This window comes from Danio rerio, chromosome 20 (genome assembly GCF_049306965.1).
Source record: "Danio rerio strain Tuebingen ecotype United States chromosome 20, GRCz12tu, whole genome shotgun sequence".
Lineage (NCBI taxonomy): Eukaryota > Metazoa > Chordata > Actinopteri > Cypriniformes > Danionidae > Danio > Danio rerio.
This window is the reverse complement of record NC_133195.1, coordinates 20,982,341-21,003,678: the sequence shown is the minus strand read 5'-3', so window position 1 is coordinate 21,003,678 and position 21,338 is coordinate 20,982,341. Positions and strand designations below refer to the sequence as shown.

The window sequence follows — 21,338 nt, the reverse complement described above, 5'->3', positions numbered from 1 at the left end:
AAATATTTTTTTTAATTACAACCTACAAAATTTCAACAAAATTGTTTAATTTTTTTGCTTCTCTTGATTTTTTCCTTTTTACATTTTGTATTTAATATTTTTCTATTACATATACATTTGGCTGTACTAGTTTTTGGACCGTTATCATAAGTTATTTTGTTAGATAAGCTCCAGATATGGCTTCAGTACTGTGAGTAATCTAATGTATATGCACAAATAAAAATTGTATAGCTTCCTATTAAAAAGAAGAGTTTAAAAGAGATTTGTGAACACATATATGCTGAGCATTATATATATATATATATATATATATATATATATATATATATATATATATATATATATATATATAATTTTTTGTTTGTTTGGTTTTGTTTTTAAAGCTGAAGTGTCACAAATTGTTTACAATTAGGTTTTATGTTAGCTACTCTCATATAGGCACTATAGGAAAAGGGTAAAGATGTATATAAGGCATAACTCAATCAAAACAGTCTGTTGAGAGAGGCAAATTCTAAATCACGTGATGCACTCCTATTAAAATGACTGGATTTATCGCGCGGAATTTTGGCCAAATCTAATCCGTGATATCCTGGGTTGACCAATCAGGATCTATCCGAAGTAGCTAGATCACTTTATCCACGCAATAACGAGATTAGATTACCTAAAATGTGTGATTTTATCAGATTGTGTTACTGATTTTAGGACTTGCCGTGCGAGGTACATTTCAGAAGTAATTGACACTGTAAATAAATGGAAAGAAAATCTCACACGTAGTTAAATGAATATCAGATTCAGAATGTTGGTGTTATACAAACTAAAACACCTGTTACTGTTAAAAATGTTATAGAAAATGAGGTACCATTTGAATGCAAAATTATGATAACTGTAGCTAGCTCTTATTTTCCACGAGAAACATATTGGTGGCAGAATAGCACATGTATTCGGCTACAAGCAGCAAGAACTCGACAATAAGTTTTCATTTATGTCATTAACTCTTGCTTCAGCATCAAATACTTGCTCTTTTAATACATTCAGAGACTTTACAAAAACACACTTCGGTTAATATTTCACAAATTCGGAAAATATCTCGCACATCATTCAAATTTTATTCTTTAATGTTGAAGAATCCTTTGCTCCACAGGCAGTTTCTGGCATATTTTTGCTCGGCGTTTGTGCGGCTGATGTGTGAAGTGCTCATCATACCTGCAGCCTTCAGAAGTGTTGTCTGTCCGTGTAAAGCCCGTGTCTGTTGCTCTTTATCCCGTGGATGTGTGTGGAAGACTCAAGTCAGATTCTCCCAGACTGACTCCTGCTACTGTTACCTCAGAGCGCGAGAATGAGAAAGCGACTGTAATTTCACGCGCGCTCACCCGAGTCACAGGAGCACGACTGTGTGCGCGCGCGCGCGCGTGCGTGCGTATGGGCGCGTGAGAGACAGGCACCTTTGTGTTCAAGATGCAGATTGTGTAATGAAGATGACTATTGTGCAGTTGTGTAGATTAGCATACTCTTGCACTTTTAATGTTACGGGTAATATATATCCCTGTTATAGGCTATTAGGAATTATGAGGGATTATTAATTGAAATCATGGCAAACAGTCCATTTTAAAGTAAATACAGACATCTTTTGAGATTTACTCTCTTAAATTTAAGAGTGATTTATTCTTAGCAATGCATTGTTAATTAAACAGAATGTAAATTGTTAATAAAGTCATGGTGATCATGTTACCAGAGGTGTAAGCAAAGTGAATAATTATTTAAGAAATATACAGGTGCTAGGATCTAAATTAACTTTCTTTAATTCCAGATTAAAGCACAAACAAAGCAAAGCTATTTTAAGAAAGTACTCTGCAATTTGGTGTAATGTATAATTTGCATAGATTAGGTAAGCATATTTGTATTTTTACATAGGTCATTTGCATTAGGTTTAGGTATAACTTGTAGTAAAGTGTGTTCTTCATACAAAATTAAATTGTTCATAACTGGAAGTGTATATTGATTGTTTTAAAGCTGTTATGATGTACTGCATGTACTATACAATGCAATATAATTATGATTACTTGTTTAAAAGAGTTTTAATTAAAAAAAACTGCATAATAAAAACAATATTATATAGTTTCCCAGGGATGGGTTGCGGCTGGAAGGGCATCCGATGCATAAAAACTTTCTTGATAAGTTGGCGGTTCATTCCGCTGTGGTGACCTCGGATTAATAAAGGGACTAAGCCGACAGGAAAATGAATAAATGAATGAATCTTATATAGCCTAACAATGTTTTTTGCCTGTAATGCTGACTTTTTTTTTCTTTTTTTTTTGTATTTTTTATTTTTTTTTGTATTTTTGTACGGAGGTGCAGCATGATCACCTCACAGCAAAAAGGTTGCTGGTTTGAGCCCCGGCTGGGTCAGTTGGTTTCCGGTTTCCCCCATAAATATGAGGTACAGGAGAATTGAATAAACTAAGTTGGCCAAAGTCTATGTGTGTTAATGCAGGAGTGTATAGGTGTTTCCTAGTGTTGTGTTGCAGTTGGAAGGGCATTTGCTGTGTAAAACATTTACTGCATAAGTTGGTGGTTCATTCCGCTGTGGCAACACCTGACTAATAAAGGTGAAAAAGTAACTAGTAAAGTGACTAGTAAAGCTGAAAAGAAAATGAATATATATATATATATATATATATATATATATATATATATATATATATATATATATATATATATATATATATATATGTGTGTGTGTGTGTGTGTATATATATAATGCATTTCTTTTTTGAAAAATATCCTTTAAAAAAGCACAACGTTTTTTTTTTTTTTTTTTTGCTAAAATCCTTTAAGTTCTTAACATCAGCAGTGTCAGAACATTCATTCATTCATTTTCTTCTCGGCTTAGTCTCTTTATTAATCTGAGGTCACCACAGCGGAATGAACCGCCAACTTATCCAGCAAGTTTTTACGCAGCGGATGCCCTTCCAGCCACACCCATCTCCGGGAAACATCCACACACACACTCATACACTACGGACAATTTAGCCTACCCAATTCACCTGTACCACATGTCTTTGGACTGTGGGGGAAACCGGAGCACCCGGAAGAAACCCACGCGAAGGCGGGGAGAACATGCGAACTCCACACAGAAACGCCAACTGAGCCGAGGTTCGAACCAGCGACCTTCTTGCTGTGAGGCGACAGCACTACCTACTGCGCCAATGCCTCACCCCAGTGTCAGAACAATAAATATTAATATTATTTTTGTTTTTTGACTCTCAAAGGTGCTAGTATTGCTGTTAAATTCGCTTTATGAATCTCAATGGACCATGTTTTCAGCTAAAAATCTTCTACTGGCTCAAAGGTGAGTAAATTAACATGTTAAATGTTAATTCCTGGTTGATATTTTTGTAATCATCTGCAACATCATGAATTTCATGAACACCAGTCTTTCATAATGAACTCCCCCATACCCAAATCATCCTATTGCATAGATCATAAAAAGGTGCCACAGAATGCATTGATATAATACTTTTTTTAAATTTCTCTGATGTTGAAAAGGAAGTTATGTAGCTTATAATAAGTGCAAAAATTCTCCAGAAAAGGTTATTAAAGTTGTATTTTCAAGCCCTATGATTGGACTTAATATGAGATGGGTGGTTTTGACCATATTTGGAAGGTTTGTGATTATTATTGATGAGCTCTGCTCTGAGACCCTGTCAACAGGAACACGGGTATTTTCAAAACCACCATTTTTCTTTTATGCAGTTTGTTCACAAAAAAGCATAACCATGTGACTGAAACAAATGGAGTAAATGACTTTTTAAACGGCAGTTTTGATAACTGAATGATAGAGAAGTGGTCAAGTGGCTTATGTTAAGTAGGAGTGAGTAAGTAACTTTATGCCACCAAAGTAATCTAGTTTACTCCTGAGTTGTGTTATGGATGAAAATTTGGTTAATTACGATTATACTCAACAAAAGAGGCAGACAGAAATGTATTTAGTGCATTTAACATAAAACACAACCAGGATTTAATATCAACCTAAGCATAAGCAAATGAGTTTTTTACATTTATTGTGAAAGATACAATAAAAGTTACATATTCAGCAGTCTACATGTGTTTGTTGCCTCATTGCAAAAAACAGAAATGTGCGCACATCTAGAAAAATCTTGAAGGCAGGTGCACGATCAAAAAACAAACATAAGTAGCAAAAGATTCAAAGTAGATCGGCACACTGCCACTTTAGCTCTCAAATTTTTTTTTTTTTTTTTTTTTTTTTTTTTTTTAGTCAAAATTACAAAAACACTACGTTTCGACCGACATGGTCTTCATCAGGTGACCTGATGAAGACCATGTCGGTCGAAACGTAGTGTTTTTGTAATTTTGACTAAAAAAAAAAAAAAAAAAAAAATTTTTTGAGAGCTAAAGTGGCAGTGTGCCGATCTACTTTGAATCTTTTGCTACTTATGTTTGTTGCCTCATTACCAACACACATTGCAAATATCTTAAGATACATGTTAAACTAACAAAAGATACAGATAAACAGACCTTATGACTCTTCAGGTTGGCGATAAATAAATTTAGCATCCATGTATTCCGCATTGTGCGTTGACTCTTCATGGTCATGCATGGCTGCTTGCTTCACAGAAAGCTACTTTACTTTTTCAAAATAAGAGTCACACATTGCCTATGTACAGTAAAATTTAAGTTTAGATCAAATAAAAAATATTGAGGATTAAGTTGGGGGGATTTCACATTAGGAAATCAATCAAATGCTGCTGAGAAATGCATTTAAATGATCCCATGTGGATCTCCACAGTCTTTTGATTGGTCTGTTTTCACTGGATTTGCGTTTTGAACAGGGAAACAATAGTGTTTGACACAAATGGTATGTCATTACCATGTACTGAACTCTTAATATTCTGCTATGTCTATACCCAGATTTTCATGACACCTTTAAACACACTGTGTTGCTTTATTTTGTGTGGCTGGATGTGTGTTCAGTTGTACTGTTTTATTATATTTTTACCTCTTAGATACGACAGTCAGATATGATAAAATCAGTCGTGAGCGATGTATTTGTCAGAATATTTAAACCTGTCTGGAAGTGACTCCATTTGTGATGTAAAGTCAAGACCTCTGGAGTTCATACACTCACTTAACTATTAGGCCGGTATCTTATGCTAACATTTCTGTTTCACATTACACAGTGTGATGGAACACAGGGCGTGATGGAAAACAGGGCTAGAAGTCAGATGTCGGAGGTTACAGCACCTCGCCTTCCTATTGGCTCAAGCTTGATTATGAGGATGATGATGATGTCACAGCGAGCGTCCAGTGAAAGGAGATGCTGCCGTTCATATAGAGGCTCCGGGTGATCATCTCGCAGCCCAGGATCCAGCAAAACCCAGACCTCAGCCACTTGGCAGTCGGATTTTTCCAGTGGCTCTGTAACTTGACAAGGAGAGGTATCCATTTTGACACATATACCTCTGTGGATGTTAATTTTTAAACACTAAAGAGTCAGTGTCGGTTCAGCACAGCGATCACGCATTCCTACTTCAAAGAAAATGAAAGATTTGAGTTAAATTACCTACAAATTGCAGTCCAATAGTGAGTACCATTAATATGATAGGAATTGTAGTTAGTTATGTAATAATCTGTCGACTTTTTAACTTTTAGACTACTTTTGACATAGTCACACAACCTTGAATAACATTATTTTGTACCATTTTGATACAAATGTAGTTCACTTCAGATTAAAAAATCTGTCATGTTTAAAAACCCACTGCTTGTTCAGGTGTGGAACACAAAAATAGATGATATATCAAATCAAATCAAATTAAATCAAATCACTTTTATTGTCACATCATCAGCAGCACGTGTGCTATGATGATTGAAAAGCTTAGGTGCTGGCTCCAGACAGTACAAAATATAGACAGTGCATAATACTGACAGTGCAAAAACAACAGCATACAGCATATTATCATGTTTTTTGTAACCCAAGTCACACATAATCCAGCAAACACACAAAACATTAATACCTGTGAGCCCTGACAATATATTGTGGATGTATTAGGGCTGCACGATATTGGAAAAATCTAACATTGCAATATTTTGGTATTCTCCGATATATATTGCACTATGGATACAATTTCACCTGATGACTTGAACATTTTTCTTTTAGGGAGATCTGATCATTTAAGAATGATTGGAATGATTCTTAAGGGCAGTACATCTTCATAAAAGTCTAACAAATAAACATATTAAATAATGTAATATAATAAAGAAAGTGATAGAAATGAAATAAACACTTTTCTATTGTTTTCCGAGGAGTCTAACAGTATTCAGGTACAGTAATTGAATAATCAAATGTATAATAATACTGCATAGTCTTTTTTGTATAAATATTTAAATGAAATTAATCATTATTTAAGTTAGAAACCGTTCAGTTTATTGTACGTGAATGCTTTTAAAGTCCTTCTACAGTCACAGGTCTCAAAAACACACTATAATAAAGACTCAACATTGCATATCCTGCGATGTGACTATTGCAAATGATCACATTTTGATATCGATGCTGAAACATTATACTGTGCAGTCCTAAATTTTAAGTCAGAATTATTAGCCCCCCTTTGAATTTTCTTTTCTTTTTTAAATCTTTCCCAAATGATGTTTAACAGAGCAAGGAAATTTTCACAGTATGTCTGATAATATTTTTTCTTCTGGAGAAAGTGTTATTTGTTTTATTTAGGCTACAATAAAATCAGATTTTAATTTTAAAAAATAAACATTTTAAGGTCAAAATTATTAGCCCTTTTAAGCTATTTTTTTTTCAGATGTCTACAGAACAAACCATTATTAAACTATAACTTGTCTAATTACCCTAACCTACTTAGTTAACCTAAATAACCTAGTTAAGCTTTTACATGTCACTTTAATCTGTATAGAAGTGTTTTGAAAAATATCTAGTCAAATATTATTAACTGTCATCATGGCAAAGATAAAATAAATCAATAAATTGATAAATCAAATAAATTTCACTTTCTGTTTCCGTTAAACAGAAATTGGGGGGAAAATAAACAGTGGGGTTAATAATTTAGGGGGGTTAATAATTCTGACTTTAACTATGTATTGACTGATTTATGTATTGATTGCTCAGAAACTGCATTTTATTTACAGCATTACCCAAAGCTTGGAAATGAACAGCAAATGTTTTTAACATTTTGGGTAAACAATCCCTTTAAAATGTAGGAATATAACTGAGACAGTTCTTCAATAATTATAAGCAATAAATATCAGTATATCTTAATTTTGAGTCAGTGTCAGATCCCTTTTAGTGTTTAATAAACACCACTTGACCTTTGATGACCATAAAGTACATCTTCAATATTTTTTCATTTTCCTTCGGCTTAGTCCCTTTATTTACTTTATATACAGGGGTCACCAAAGCAGAATGAACAACCAACTTATGCTAGCATATGTTTTAGACAGAGGATGCCCTTCTAGCTACAACCCAGCACTGGGAAACACCCGTACACACTCACATTCACTCACATTCACTATGGCCAATTTAGCTTTTTCAAGTCACCAATAGCGCATGTCTGTGGACAGTGGGAGAAACCGGAGCACCTGGAGGAAACCCACACGAACACAGAGGGAACATGCAAACTCCACACAGAAATGCCAACTGGCCCCGCTGGAAATCGAACCAGTGAACCTCTTTCTGTGTGGTGAAAGTGCAACCCACTGAGCCACTGTGTCGCTCCTTTGGGTGAACTATCCCTTTAAAATGTAGGAATGTAACTGAGACAGTTCTTCAATAATCATGAGCAATTGATGTCAGTTTATCTTAATTTTGAGACAATGGCAGATCCCATTTAGTGTTTAATAAACATCACTTGACCTTTGACAACCATAAAGCATATCTTTATATATTTCTGTTAATATTAGGATTGGGCAGTATCCAAATTTTGATACCGTCAAACCTCCTCCCTATTTTACCTCGGTATACGGTATTACAGTGCATAATAAAAAATTATGATGTAAGGCTCGGACCGCGTCACCAAACTGTTGGTTTGCACCTTAACCATGAATACTGAATACTGTATATGCGACCTTAGGTTCACGGTCACCTGTTTGTTGCACAATTTGCAAATTGTCTTATTCGTATTTACCATCTCTCCCTCCTCGTTCGGTCGAAACCCAAAATACTGCCAAACTGCAGAGATTGTGTTCTTTTTCAAGACCAGGTCACTTGGTGCACAACTCGCCATCTTTCCTCAACCTCTCTCTCTCTCTCTCCAACACACTATCTTAGATATCAATCACGCATACGCATTTTTAGACATAAAATAAATAATATTTAATGTTTAAAACTTGTCTCCTATATAAGTGCATTGTTTTATATGATGGTATAATGGTATTGAAACTGATACCGTTGCTATTTTTAGATCCTGTAGTATACCATATTACCGTAGTACCGCCCAAGCGGTACTAAAAATTTATTTATATGTAAATTTGTAAACTGTACCTGTGTTTATTTTTGCCACTTTTTTGGGGATGTCTTCATATAGTGCACAAACGTTTAGACACTGTATGAGCTGAAGTTTATTTCTAATTAAAAAGACAGACCGGTTTCTTTAGTCTCACCCCAAACCTTAAACAAAAGGTTTGCAGAAAGTTCAAGAGGTTCAGGCTCTGGAAAGAAAAGCTGGTTGCAGACTTTTCTTGAGTAATTAAAATGTAGATCTCCTCTTTTCCTCTTCACTCTTTAATATGACGATGGTGTTTCTCAGAATGAAGAGCTCTGAATTCTGCATGTGTGGAGGAGTGTAATGGAGTGACCTTTCAGTCATTTTGCCATCTCGTATAAATTCACTTCAGGCCTGTTTTCTGACATTCTCTTTTCATTCAACCAATTAGCACTTCATGCATCGGCCTACTCTCACTCCGCTTTTGTGGAAGCCTCAGATTGAAAGCTACTCTCAGGAAAATAAGTAATTAACTGAAATTTCTTTCAATATCCTGATGCCCTCCGGGTTGAAGAGGAATCACTAGCTTCAGACCGTAATATTAAGTTTGATTAAAGAATTAATACAAATCTTATGGTAGTGTGCTAAATGGCTTCTCTACAAATCGAAACTGTAATAATTATCCACTGTTTATAGTACATACTTTAAATGTCTCTTGACTCAATTTATTGTGCTGAAAAAATCCTTTTGATCTATAAGCTAGAAGCTAATTTCAAGCATGCAATTCATTTTAAAGAATACTTTTGTCATCCTTTAGACAAGATATACCTTTTAAATGAAGGAGCTTAACTAGAAATGAAAGCCACAGGCAATATACACTCTCAGAAATAAAGGTACAAGAGCTGTCACTAGGGGGGTACCTTTTCGAAAGGTACATACTTGTACCTGAAGGGTATATATTGGTACCTCAAAGGTATATATTAATACCTTAAAATTTCAAGAGGTACCCTGTTGTACTTTTTAGATACTAATATGCATCCTTGAGGTATTAATAGGGACAATTTATGTACAAATATTTACCTTTCAAAAAGGTACCACCTCAGTGACAGCTCTTGAACCTTTATTTCTGAGAGTGTACTGTACGTTATAAAGCATATGTGGTGAAAACATTCATGAGCACTTTTAGACAGGAGGAACTATCTTGAAACTCTTAGAAAAACCTAAATATACTCATTAATAAATACATATGACAGGTGAGGTTTCCAATGTAAAGTCATTAGCATTAGAGGTGAAATATGGTGGAATTTTGGGTCTTTTTAAGAGATTCAGCTTGTCTAAACTTGCTAGGTATGTTTTCACCAACAGCAAGAAAGTGAAATATACAAAAAAAAAGGAGATCTGATAACTTGTTAAATATTTTAGTATGTAATGAAATATTCATTGTGTATATTTTGGTGCCTGCATCAAACTGACTTTACAAGAGTGATTTTATATATATATATAGAAAGCACATTAAATGCAAGTAGTGTCTTCTTTTTTTTCAAATAACATTTGAGCAAAAAAAAAAAAGGATAATTTTGTTTAAATAGTTGACTCCGTTGGGTGGCACGGTGGCGCAGTGGGTAACTCTGTTACCTCACAGCAAGAACGTGGCTGCGTTGAGCCCTAAAGTTTCCTTCGGGTGCTCCAGTTTCCCCCACGAGAAAGACATGCATCATAGGTGAATTGAGTAAGCTAAATTGTCTGTACTGTATGTGTGTATGGTCCTCCAGGTTGGGGGTTGAGCATTGGGCTAAGGACCCACCTCGTAAAAATTAGATGTTACGAAACACCAACCTGGTGCAGCTAAATATCAATCAATTTCGATATAAATGGTCCTGGGACTAAGTAAATGGTTTCATTGTCGCTCAGCATAACAGATGTGTTCTTGTAAAAATAAAACATACTTTTTTAAATATACATGTTAAAATATAGAGAGGAAAAGTGATTATATTTTTAATATAAAAGTATATATTATAAATAATTACAAAATGTCTTGTAGACAAATCCGTATAGTGTACTATGATTAGCTGTGTCCAAACTTTGTTTAATTCCATCAGATCACTCTGAAAGACATCTCTGTCCGACAAATGACATTTATGACTAAAAAAAATTGTCCTTAGATTGTAAATATCACATCCACTCTGATGGCCACACATGCAGTATATTCATTCATTTATTCCTTTTCTTTTCGGCTTTGTCCCTTTATCAATCTGGGGTCGCCACAGCGGAATGAATCGGCAACTTATCCAGCATATGTTTTAAGTAGCGGATGCCCTTCCAGCTGCAACCCATCATTGGAAACAAATGAAGTATAAACTAGTCACAATTTTAACTAGTAGGTTGGCACAGGGGCTAGCATTGTCACCTCACAGCAAGAAGATTGCTGGTTCGAGTCCTGGGTGGGCCAGTTGGCATTACTGTGTGGAGTTTTCATGTTCTCCCCATATTCATGTGGGTTTTCTCCAGGTGCTCCAGTTTCCCCCACAGTCCAAAGACACGCTATATGTGAATTGGATTACCTAAATTGGCCATAGTGTTTGAGTGTGTGTGTGTGTGTGTGTGTGTGTAGGTGCATGGAGAAGTGGAGAGCATGAGACTGATCTTTGTAAGACCCCAGTGACAGACAAGTACTCGCATTGATCCTGAAGAGAAAAGCCTGTACATCAGCCGGTGACTTCTTTCACCTGCAGCTTCTCCACGATAGACGTCCAGTACTCTCCAGCCTCCAGCGCCTAGACGGTGGCTCTGCACAAGACGTTTGGCCATAGGAGAAATGGTCATGCCCAACTGAGCCTGGTTTCTCTCAAGGTTTTTTAATTCTTCACTTTCGCCAATTGGTTAAGTTCTTTCTTTGCCACTGCTTGCATGGTTCAGGACTTGTGGAGCTGCGCATCAATGGATTTTTGTTCTTCAGTGTTTAAACTTTCAGCAGTGAAAATTAAACCACACTGAACAGAACTAAACTGAACACTTAACACTGAAAACTAAACTGACACAGTTTCAATTTGCTATAATCTTGACGCAATCTACATTGTAAAAGCGCTATAGAAATAAAGATGAATTGAATTTAACTGAATTGGGTGTTTTTCCCAGTACTGGGTTGCGGCTGAAAGGGCATCCGCTGTGTAAAAAATATGTCGGAATATTTGGCGGTTCATTCCGCTGTAGTGACCCCTGATAAATATTGGACTAAGCCTAAGGAAAATGAATGCATTTTAACAAAAAATGTAATTTATCGATGCTGAATGCACTTTGATAATCATAACATATTAAAAAAAATAGCTTTATTGCTAATTGTCCTTGCACACGAAAGGAAATCGAGTTAGTCTTAAAAAAAGGTTGGGTTGTTTAATACAAATTTGGGTAAAATATGGACAACCAGTTGGATTAATAATTTAGATTAAATAAACCCAACTAGTTTTTACCCAAGTTTGAGGTAAAATAACCCACTATTTTAGAGCATGCTCAATTAAACATGAAGAGATTGTTCATGCAAAAATTTGATTCTGTCATTTACTCATTCTCAAGTTGTTTTAAACTTATATTTAGCTTCTTTTATACTCTTTTAAGAATGTAACCAGAGTGTCTTTGTCCAAACGCTCTAAAATGCTGCCTTTGGAGGCAACATTTCAAAGCGGGAAGGCATGAAGACATAATCAAATCCAAATTCTGCTTCACTTCCTTTCTCAGGAGGTATACTTGCTTCTCATTGAAGTTTGAAGGCAGCATAAATGTGTCTTTTGACATCCCATAGTCCTGTGCATTCCAATGTTGACAGTTAAGCTAAAAATAAAGATGACGTCTCTAAGCTCTGTTTGGTTGTCATTTTGTGTGTAAATATACATTTTTGACAAATGTTCTCTACTTAAAATAGTTGGGTTAATAACAACTCAACAGCTAACCCGGTGATGGGTCAAAATTTACATTTTAACCCAACTAGGTGGGTTGTTATGGATGCAATCCAATAACATTCAGTTTAACCCAACATTGCGACCCATATTTTTTTACATTTCTATTGGGGAAAACTAAGAACAAAGCATTTTTTTGAGTTTTTAATGGCACTTTCAGCGAGATGCAAATATTCCTTTAGTATCATCGCCAAAGCTCTTTCTATTTTCTTTTATATTATTCTGTCAATATTCTGTCTCAAAAGGCTTTCTGAAATCAGTTTTGTCAAGTGTCTAATAAGGCAGCGAGGTAACAAATCAGCTGCCTATATGTAGCCTATTAGGATGCTGCCATTGCATATTTCCCTTTGATATCCATAAAATGTATTAAACATGGTTAAGAGAATGATATGATGATCGAATTATCATATTGAAATAATGACAGAATTTATTTTTTTATTAAGTCAATATGGTCATATTAGCGAAACACTCCTTTGTTTCTAGATTATTTATACTTCTTATTGCCCATTCTAAGATGTGCCAGTCAATGAAGGTGGGCAATTCCTGTGTGAAACATGTGTGAAAGGATCAGTCACAAATAAGATGTGAAGGCTTGGTACTCCCTCTGCTGCACAATCAATGAAAAAAATCTATGAAAAAATCTGCAGTTTACTGAGATTCTATGCACGAACTCTCTGTTTTACATACACATTCAGCGTGACACAAAACATCAAGTTGTTACTTAAGCTAGCTCATGTTTTCATATTGTACATAAGGGGTGCTTTCCTCTGAATTCTTATCGCTTGGCAACAGAAGCTTGAGGCTGATTGGAGGATAGCAAGGTAAAAAGCGTGACATTGAAGAAGCAGTGAATGAGTTTAGCATGCGGTCCGATCCTCACACTTTCATCCCTCTGAACGGATTTTGGAGAACTAGGAGAAAAAAAGCGTTCAAATGCGCTCTACGGGGTATCCTTTTCGCAAAGCCTGTCCCTCGAAACACCCCAGGGCACCAAAATGTCGGCAAAGGGCAGAAATTACGATTGAAGCAGTAAAATAATCCGCCCTGACACATACAAGCTCCCGCTGAGAATTGAAGCTCTCTGCTTATAAAATATTGAAGAGCTACGAACACAATTCTGTCTCCCAGAGCTGTCAGCAATTCTACTCTGATGGAGAAAAAAGCTCAATAGGAGGTGCAAAACGGCAGGATACAAATTACCTCTCATTTTTACCAACAGAGGTCAGTCTTTTCAAAGTTTTACTGTGTGTCGTATGGCAAGCCGAAGTATTCGCAAGTAGGCTGGTGTCTAACTAGTACCAAAATAATGTCAATAATTTTATTGGTTTAACAGATGAGTTTAGGTTTAGTATAGCTTATTGTCCTATTTAAAGCTCATCATCTGAAGAAACATTGCATATAAGATCAACACAAAATGAAAAGTTGCTGTCTTGGTTGTAATGTTTTAGGAAATTACTTGCCTTAAAGGGTCTTTGATTATAAGTCAGTATAAGTGAATAGATTTATACTTGTAATAATCAAAGACCCTTTAAGACAAGTGATTTCACTTGGTGGCCATCTTTGAAACACCTCACAGGCAGTATGCTCAGGCATTCTGCCTGAATGAGAAAACATCAAATTATCCAAAACTGTTTGCCAAGCCTACAATTACATTACATATTTGGAATCAGCAGTAAAATAAACGACAAATGTCTTGTAAGTTTAATTTCTAAACGTCTTAGTCAAACAAAATCTGCATATTTTCAGGTTCTCTGAGCTAAAACGCATGTGCACTCAATAAGAACGAGATCACGACACCAACCTCATTTGTGGCTGTTTTAGACATTATCATCCTCTGGGTAATGATCGTCTGATCGCATTGCTCTTCTAAAGTTATTCACAAGTTGGTCTTAAAGGTGAATCTTCTCCAGAAATGACAGCGACTCTTTGTTTACAAGTTTGTGGGTGTTTAAGTAGTTGCTGCTGTCATGTGATGTGTGTTTGGCAGGACGGACTGTACCTTGCTTTCGTTTCATACAGATTGCATAATCAAAAAAAACTTTTGCTTTCAAGTGCACTTTGTTCATTTAAAAGTACAGATTTATGTGGATTTATTCTTATGTCAGTAGCTATGTTCCCATCTAAAAATGTGAATTAACTTTATGTGCAAAACTGGATTATCGCATAGAAGATGTGTGAATAAAGCAGCAAGTCAAAGTGAACAAAATCGTCACTTCCTGATTATCTAGCGCCAAATGTCAACAGTAAAAATGTAATTTCCTGCAGTAAGAGAAGCTGCATGAATCTTTTCTTCATTTATTAAATGTCTTGTGCCTCAGAAGGCAGAGCACTTGAGACTTGTAGCACAGACACTCTCGATTTTGGAGGTCATTATAATAATATATTAAAAATAATACTGAAAGGCATTTTAGAATGACCAAAACAAAATTTCAGATGTTTTACAATGTGCTCAGCCTCCTTGTTTGTTTATTCACTCACATGATCTCTTATAACAAAATCACATGACCTTTTTTTATGCGCATACTGAAATTAGTTTGGTAAAAGTGTTTCCATTGCACTTTAAGCTCATCTTTACTTATCGAATAAAAAGTTTATCCTACTCAGTTATGTGCATGTATTTTTTGGATGCACATTGGATATGTGCATATTTTTTATGCACATATCCAAAATCTGCATAAAAATAGGTGGATGGAAACGTAACTTGTGAAGCAAGTATTCACTAAGATTCCAATGCGTTTGTTGACCACCAAACTGTCATAAAAGCACACGTCTGGTCTGAGCTTTCTCCCTGGAGAAACGTCAGTCCATAGCGATCAATGATTGGCTCAAGCAGGCTTTATTCTCCATATTTCCCATTACACTTTCCCCCTTTCAAATAGTGACATGTTTTGTGTATTCTATCATCTTTATTATAATCAAGGCATTTTAATTACTTTCTTAGAAGCAAAGTTTCCTGATTTTTACGCAGGAATGAGAGATTTTTCATCTGCCTTAGTTCACTGTGTAACTATAAATATTATAGCTTTAAATATGAATATTATCGAAACTCTTTGGTTCTTTTTGAGTGAGATGCTAATGGTCTAAACCGATATATTGATTTATGTTAAACTAAGCTAAGCTACTCCTGCCATACTTGGGGATTGGATGAATGCATTAATAAATGGTAAAATTCAACTTAAGGGGAGTAAAATGAGCCTATTTTCAAAATTGTTGAGTGTTCTGTACTAATGTTAGTACAAATGAAGTAGTGGAATTTAACTGAAAATATGGAGATACTATGTTTTAGATAAAATGTTAAAATGGCTTGCCATAATGGTATAACTGGTTTTGTCTGTGAATATTCTGCAGCTGGATTTGTGTGGAAATCTGTTAAAAATGTCTGTGAAATAATGAAAAGAAAAAAACAGTCACAGATGTGTTTATTAAAGTATATTATAAAGTGATTTAAAATGTGGAATATAGGAATGGAAAAAAAGCATAATGTTTAATCAACGTTAAACATTTAATACCCCCCCCAGCTCTAAATAAACCAACGAGTAGGCTATTACTGGTCTAAACAATCACCGAACGAGTAAAAATGGCAATAATAATGATAACTGATCATTAATAACCATAAGAACAAATTACAGAGTAGGTGAAAAGGTCACGCTCATGTCCGAATGCACAGACAGTCATAATCATTCTGACTGAATGGAGCTGCAATTACTGTGAGAGGCTTTATAGAGGTTAAGTCTTTTGTGTGCCCCTTACACTGGTGAGGGCTTGGCACATTGTCTGCATTTTTACAGTGCTTGACGAATGAGGAATCTTGCTATATTTCTGAGATCACAATAACAAAACTACCATTTGAGCAGCTCTGTAGAATACATATTTAAATACATATAAAAATGGATTCATTCATTCATTTTCTTTTCGGCTTAGTGCCTTTATTAATCTGGGGTCGCCACTGCGGAATGAACCGCCAACTTTTCCAGCATATGTTTTCCACAGCAGATGCCCTTCCATTGGCAATCCATCTCTGGGAAACATCCACACACACTCATACTCTACTGACAATTTAGCCTACCCAATTCACCTGTACCGCATGTCTTTGGACTGTGGGGAAAACCGGAGCACCCAGAGGAAACCCACACAAACACGAGGACAACATGCAAACTCCACACAGAAATGCCAACTGACCCAGCCGTGGCTCGAACCAGCGACCTTTTTGTGAGAGGCGACAGCACTACCTACTGCATCCCTGTGTCAGCCTTAATAAATATTTACATGTTTAATTTAAAATTATTTTAAAAAGTAGAAAGTAATTAGAACACCAGAGAAAAACAAACATACATTTGCTAATCAGGGGCAGATTTAATCAATATGCAAGGTAAGCGGCTGCTTGGGGCTCCAGGATATCAAGGGGCCCCCAATAAATATCTTGAAGTATAAATTATACCTATAAACTATATATAACATTGTTTTCTATCACATTTTGTATAACAGTTATGCAAATAAAATTATTAGGTAATTAAATGTTATTTTATATACAATAAAATATACTATTAATATTACTATGTTATGTAATAATAATACTACTAAAACATATCCACCACCATCAATCATGGAGCCATATATATATATATATATATATATATATATATATATATATATATATATATATATATATATATATATATATATATATATATATATATATTTATTTATTTATTATTTTTGTTAATAGTAAATTCATTTTAAGCAATCTAATTATTTAAAATGTAAAATTGTAAATGTATTAAAAAAGTTTTTTTTTTTTTTTTAAGTAAAACATGTAAATGTATTGAGATAAAACGTAGAAAAGAATATATAGTGATAGTGATATAGTGACAAAATAAATACAAATTAAATAAAAGTAGAAAGGATACATTTCAGAACTTGGGGCCCCCAAATCCCTAAATCCGCCACTGTTGCTAAAATCTGTAAGCTCTTCATTCACGGAGTTCCCTGTTGAACCGAGTGTTTGGGTCTGGTCAACGAGAGGACGCTTCGGCTGTTTTCAGTGCATATGAGCTCCTGATGAGGTCAGTGCTCGCCGCCTCCCGGTGTCAATCAAACCATGGCGTCACACACATATCCCCAGCGTTTCCGGTGCGGGTGGGCGGGGCTCCGCTATCCCGGGTCTGGATTCTTCATTCGGGAACGCTAGACAAGGCTGAACACGAATGCAGCCATATTCGGCTTCGCGGAGCAGCACACCGGCTAGTCCCGCTCACACTCGAGGATTCGCCTACCTCGAGAAATCACCCAGTTTTGTGGGGGGCGTGTTTATGTAGGTCCAAGGTGTGTGTAGTTCTTCGTTTATTCCTGAAGAATTCCAGCTGAGCGGAATGAGCGTCCAGTCATCCTGAGATTCGACGGGAGAAAAAGCCCCGACACATCCCGCAAAGTGGAAAGTACAGATTTGTCCGGATTAAGGCGAATGGAGCCGACGGGGCCTCAGGAGTGAGGAGGGGGGAGGAAAGGCTGGAAACCGGCGGACAACAGCGGGGTTAGGCGCATTAGGGCTTCGTTTATCTCAGCACAATGTTGGGCACATTTTGCTAGCTGGCTAGCTGGATGGCTGGCTAGCAGTTGGAGTCTGGGACTTCAGAGCTCCACACGTTTTGGCCAGATAAACACCAACTGTGTGTATTTATAACGCGAATACCGGTTATATTAAATCCGACAAGTGTTATTTCACATCTTCTGGCTCTGGGAGTGGTAGCCAGGCCGCTAAATTGGTAGAAAATGTCTGCGAAGGTGCGCCTGAAGAAGTTGGAGCAGTTGCTGCTGGATGGCCATCAGAAAAACGACAAGTCACTGAGTGTGGAGACACTGCTGGATATTCTCATATGTTTATACAACGAGTGCAGCAACTCGCCCTTAAAACGGGAAAAACATGTGACGGACTTTTTGGAATGGGGTAAGTTGATGGATTTGAGTGCATTAGTGACCGCGTTCGGGGATGAAAATCTGTGCGTGTGCCTTTAAGACCTGTTTATCTGTTATTACATTTGCCTTAATCACCCAGCTGACTTCAGGCTATTGTCAAAATTGCTGCCGTGACATTTGCTCTTGGGATTCCTGGCCTCGTTGTTTGGACGATACTGCTTGACGTGTTGTTGTTCCAGTTGAAGTACTCAAAAACAAGGATTTATATGAGCTTATGGTGGATAGTATAGGGTTGGGCAGCTGATGCAAAGTAGATGCTGCTGAAGTTGCATCTGCTTATAATAATTTATATATATATATATATATATATATATATATATATATATATATATATATATATATATATATGTGTGTGTGTGTGTGTGTGTGTGTGTGTGTGTGTGTTGATATTATATATTAAGATAGGAAGAGTTCAGATGCAAAAACCTTTAAATATCATCTGAAATTCTCTCCTAACATGAGCATTTTTCGCAACCTCCTATGTTTATGTTCTAGTATTTCACTGAAGGCAATGAAAAGAACGTATTTCTCACTTTAAGAGCAAAATTTCTACACGCAAGAGTCTTAGAAGGATTTAAAGTTTTTTGCATCTAAACCGTTTGTGTGTGTGTGTGTGTTTATATATATATATATATATATATATATATATATATATATATATATATAATAGGTATGATAACCTAATCATATATGGGTATGATAACCTTGGATAAAAATATCACGGTTTCACGGTATTGTGCTCACTGCTCTAAAAGATATTCTTTTTCAATGTCTGAGTAAAAAAACAACCAATTTTTCCCCTTTGAAAACAATATATTTTATTTTTTGAAAGTTTATAATATTTTGGAGCAGTAAACATGGCAGGCTAAATAATCAAAATGAATCATAGACTTCTGCTGTCTTCATTTGTTTCAAAAACACAGATTTCTTTACATTTTAAAATGGCATCTTTGGATATTTTTTCTGCTGGAAATAATGTTGTTGTAAAAAAAATGTAAATAAAAATCTTACTTATACCTTAGGAACTGTATTACAGAAAACTTTGTCGGTTTTAAAACCTTGACTTTTAAACCGCAGTATTCCTTGAAAACGGTTCTCGTCCGATGCCTAATATATAGTATATATTGTCATATATTGTTTACGAAGATGTAAAAAGAAATCTCAGTAGTGTGGGCAAAATGTAATGTTTAAAAAGTAAAGATTTGTAGTGAGTCTAAATTAATAGTTAGAAAAAACTGTATACTGTATATTAGGGTCCTTCTATGAAGAGAAAATCATCTATTTTTCCCAAAATCATACATATTTTTAATGACAAAGACATAAGATTATCTACAGAAGTAGATTATATCATGTAATAGTATTTACATTGTTTAACAGAAATGCATGTAAATGTAAGTTGTCACTATATTTCTAAATAATAAGTCTCTCATTTTATTATGATTTTACTAAAACAATTAAAGTATGTGTTATCCATTAAACCCTAGTTTCTTTGCTCTATTAAAAGTTAATCTCGCAACATTAATGGTGATTAAAAAAAACAATGAGAGATTTTTCAGCCATAAGACACCTGTACCTTGGCCTGACAATGAAAAAAGTGAAAGTATAAACTGTCACTCAGGTGAGAGAAGGTATGAAGACTATTGTGCACAACATGTTTTGTATCATCTTCGTAATTTGGAGTTTTTGTCACCTATCGTACAGTTGGCTTCACAGGGTAATGTTCCTGATAAACTTCCGGCAAACAAGTTGGACTTTGTTTTCAAGGGCGATGCAAATGTATCACTTCATAAACTCTGGGGATGTTGATTTATGTTGATGTTCTTATATTGATGTTGTTGCTATAGTCATCTCCATTTGCATGTGGGTGATGCTCATTAATCAGTTTGACAAGATAACCATTCAGTCAATGTGGTCTTTAAGAGTCACGCGCTTCCCTGTAGTAAACAGGAATGCATTGGGTGGGATGCCCCTTATTCGGGCTCTTCCTGGTTCTGTTATTTGTGTTTGGCTTTCACTGTGAGTGGATTCTCTGTCCTGGGTGTTGTAGAGTTGACGTCAGTAATGAGATTACACTCCAGTGTGTCTGCTTCTGTAAGGACCGCCAGTGTCCTCTTGCAACCCATCGCTAGCAGGTGCCACCTCACATCCCATCACCACGAGCTAGCCATAGTGTGACCCAGTTTCCAGGAGTCATAAATGTTTCTTTATGTCTTACTACACCACTGGAAGCCGCAAGTTTTTCTTATGGTGCCCTTGATTGTGGAGGTTAATGATTTACTTGGAAGATGTTATGCTGGCGCCGGTTAAACACAAGCAATTCAGTAACGCCACTGTAAAGTGCAGTATTGGCAGAGTGCTTGCTCTCGATATGTGCTTTCCATTTTATGAAGTGCTTTTCAAGGGAAGGTTTTAGAATGGCTATTATGCATGAAATGGCAGTAACATTGCTGGTCTACCTTTTTTGGCAAATCTGCCATTCTCATGTGGCTGATTTGTGTCATTCTCTGTTATGTAGTGGGAAAAATAGAGCTATACAGTCATTTTCCTTCTAACAGGACCATCCAGTTTCATTACAGATAGAGACACTTGATCACTTGTACACCTGGGAATTTACTGTTACTTTATTGGTATATTATTTATGCAATAAATGTGGAACGTTAACACATTTTTTCATATGTTGATATGGCAAATATTAGTGTTTTTTTTCTCTCTATTTTTTCGGTGATAGTCCATTTTGGCGAAGTTAATACTTTTTCAGGGTGTTCAGTAGGGCTGTCACGATTTCGATTATCGAAATTTATGCTCAATTTCTATTATCGTATCAAAAAAATAGAATCGTCGATGCTGCCACGCCCCCATGTCACGTCAGCTTGGCTTGTCAAGCGGGAAAAAAACAGGCTTGTTGAAGTGCTTGTTAAACTGCAGAAGCAGGAGACCCGTCGACAGAGCTTAA

At 35.8% G+C, this 21,338-nt stretch overlaps 2 protein-coding genes across 6 annotated transcripts in view; one reads left to right on the top strand and one right to left on the bottom strand.

Annotated features, from left to right (window-relative positions):
* si:dkeyp-72h1.1 overlaps positions 1–1,346 on the bottom strand; it is a 32,279-nt gene extending 30,933 nt beyond the window's left edge. Inside the window, exon 1 of the mRNA XM_005160472.6 lies at positions 1,204–1,346. The gene's annotated coding sequence lies outside the window, so the exon portion shown is untranslated. The remainder of the gene's footprint in view (positions 1–1,203) is intronic.
* Positions 1,347–17,585: 16,239 nt separating this feature from the next.
* Positions 17,586–21,338, top strand: part of cdc42bpb (CDC42 binding protein kinase beta (DMPK-like)) — a 145,238-nt gene continuing 141,485 nt past the window's right edge. For 4 of the 5 annotated variants that reach the window (XR_012395639.1, XM_021468493.3, XM_073932959.1 and 1 more), the window contains exon 1: positions 17,586–18,356. Coding sequence is in view for 4 of the 5 variants with exons in the window: in XM_021468493.3 (XP_021324168.2) it covers positions 18,182–18,356 (175 nt within the window). In the remaining variant the exon portion in view is untranslated. 5 annotated transcript variants of the gene reach the window in all.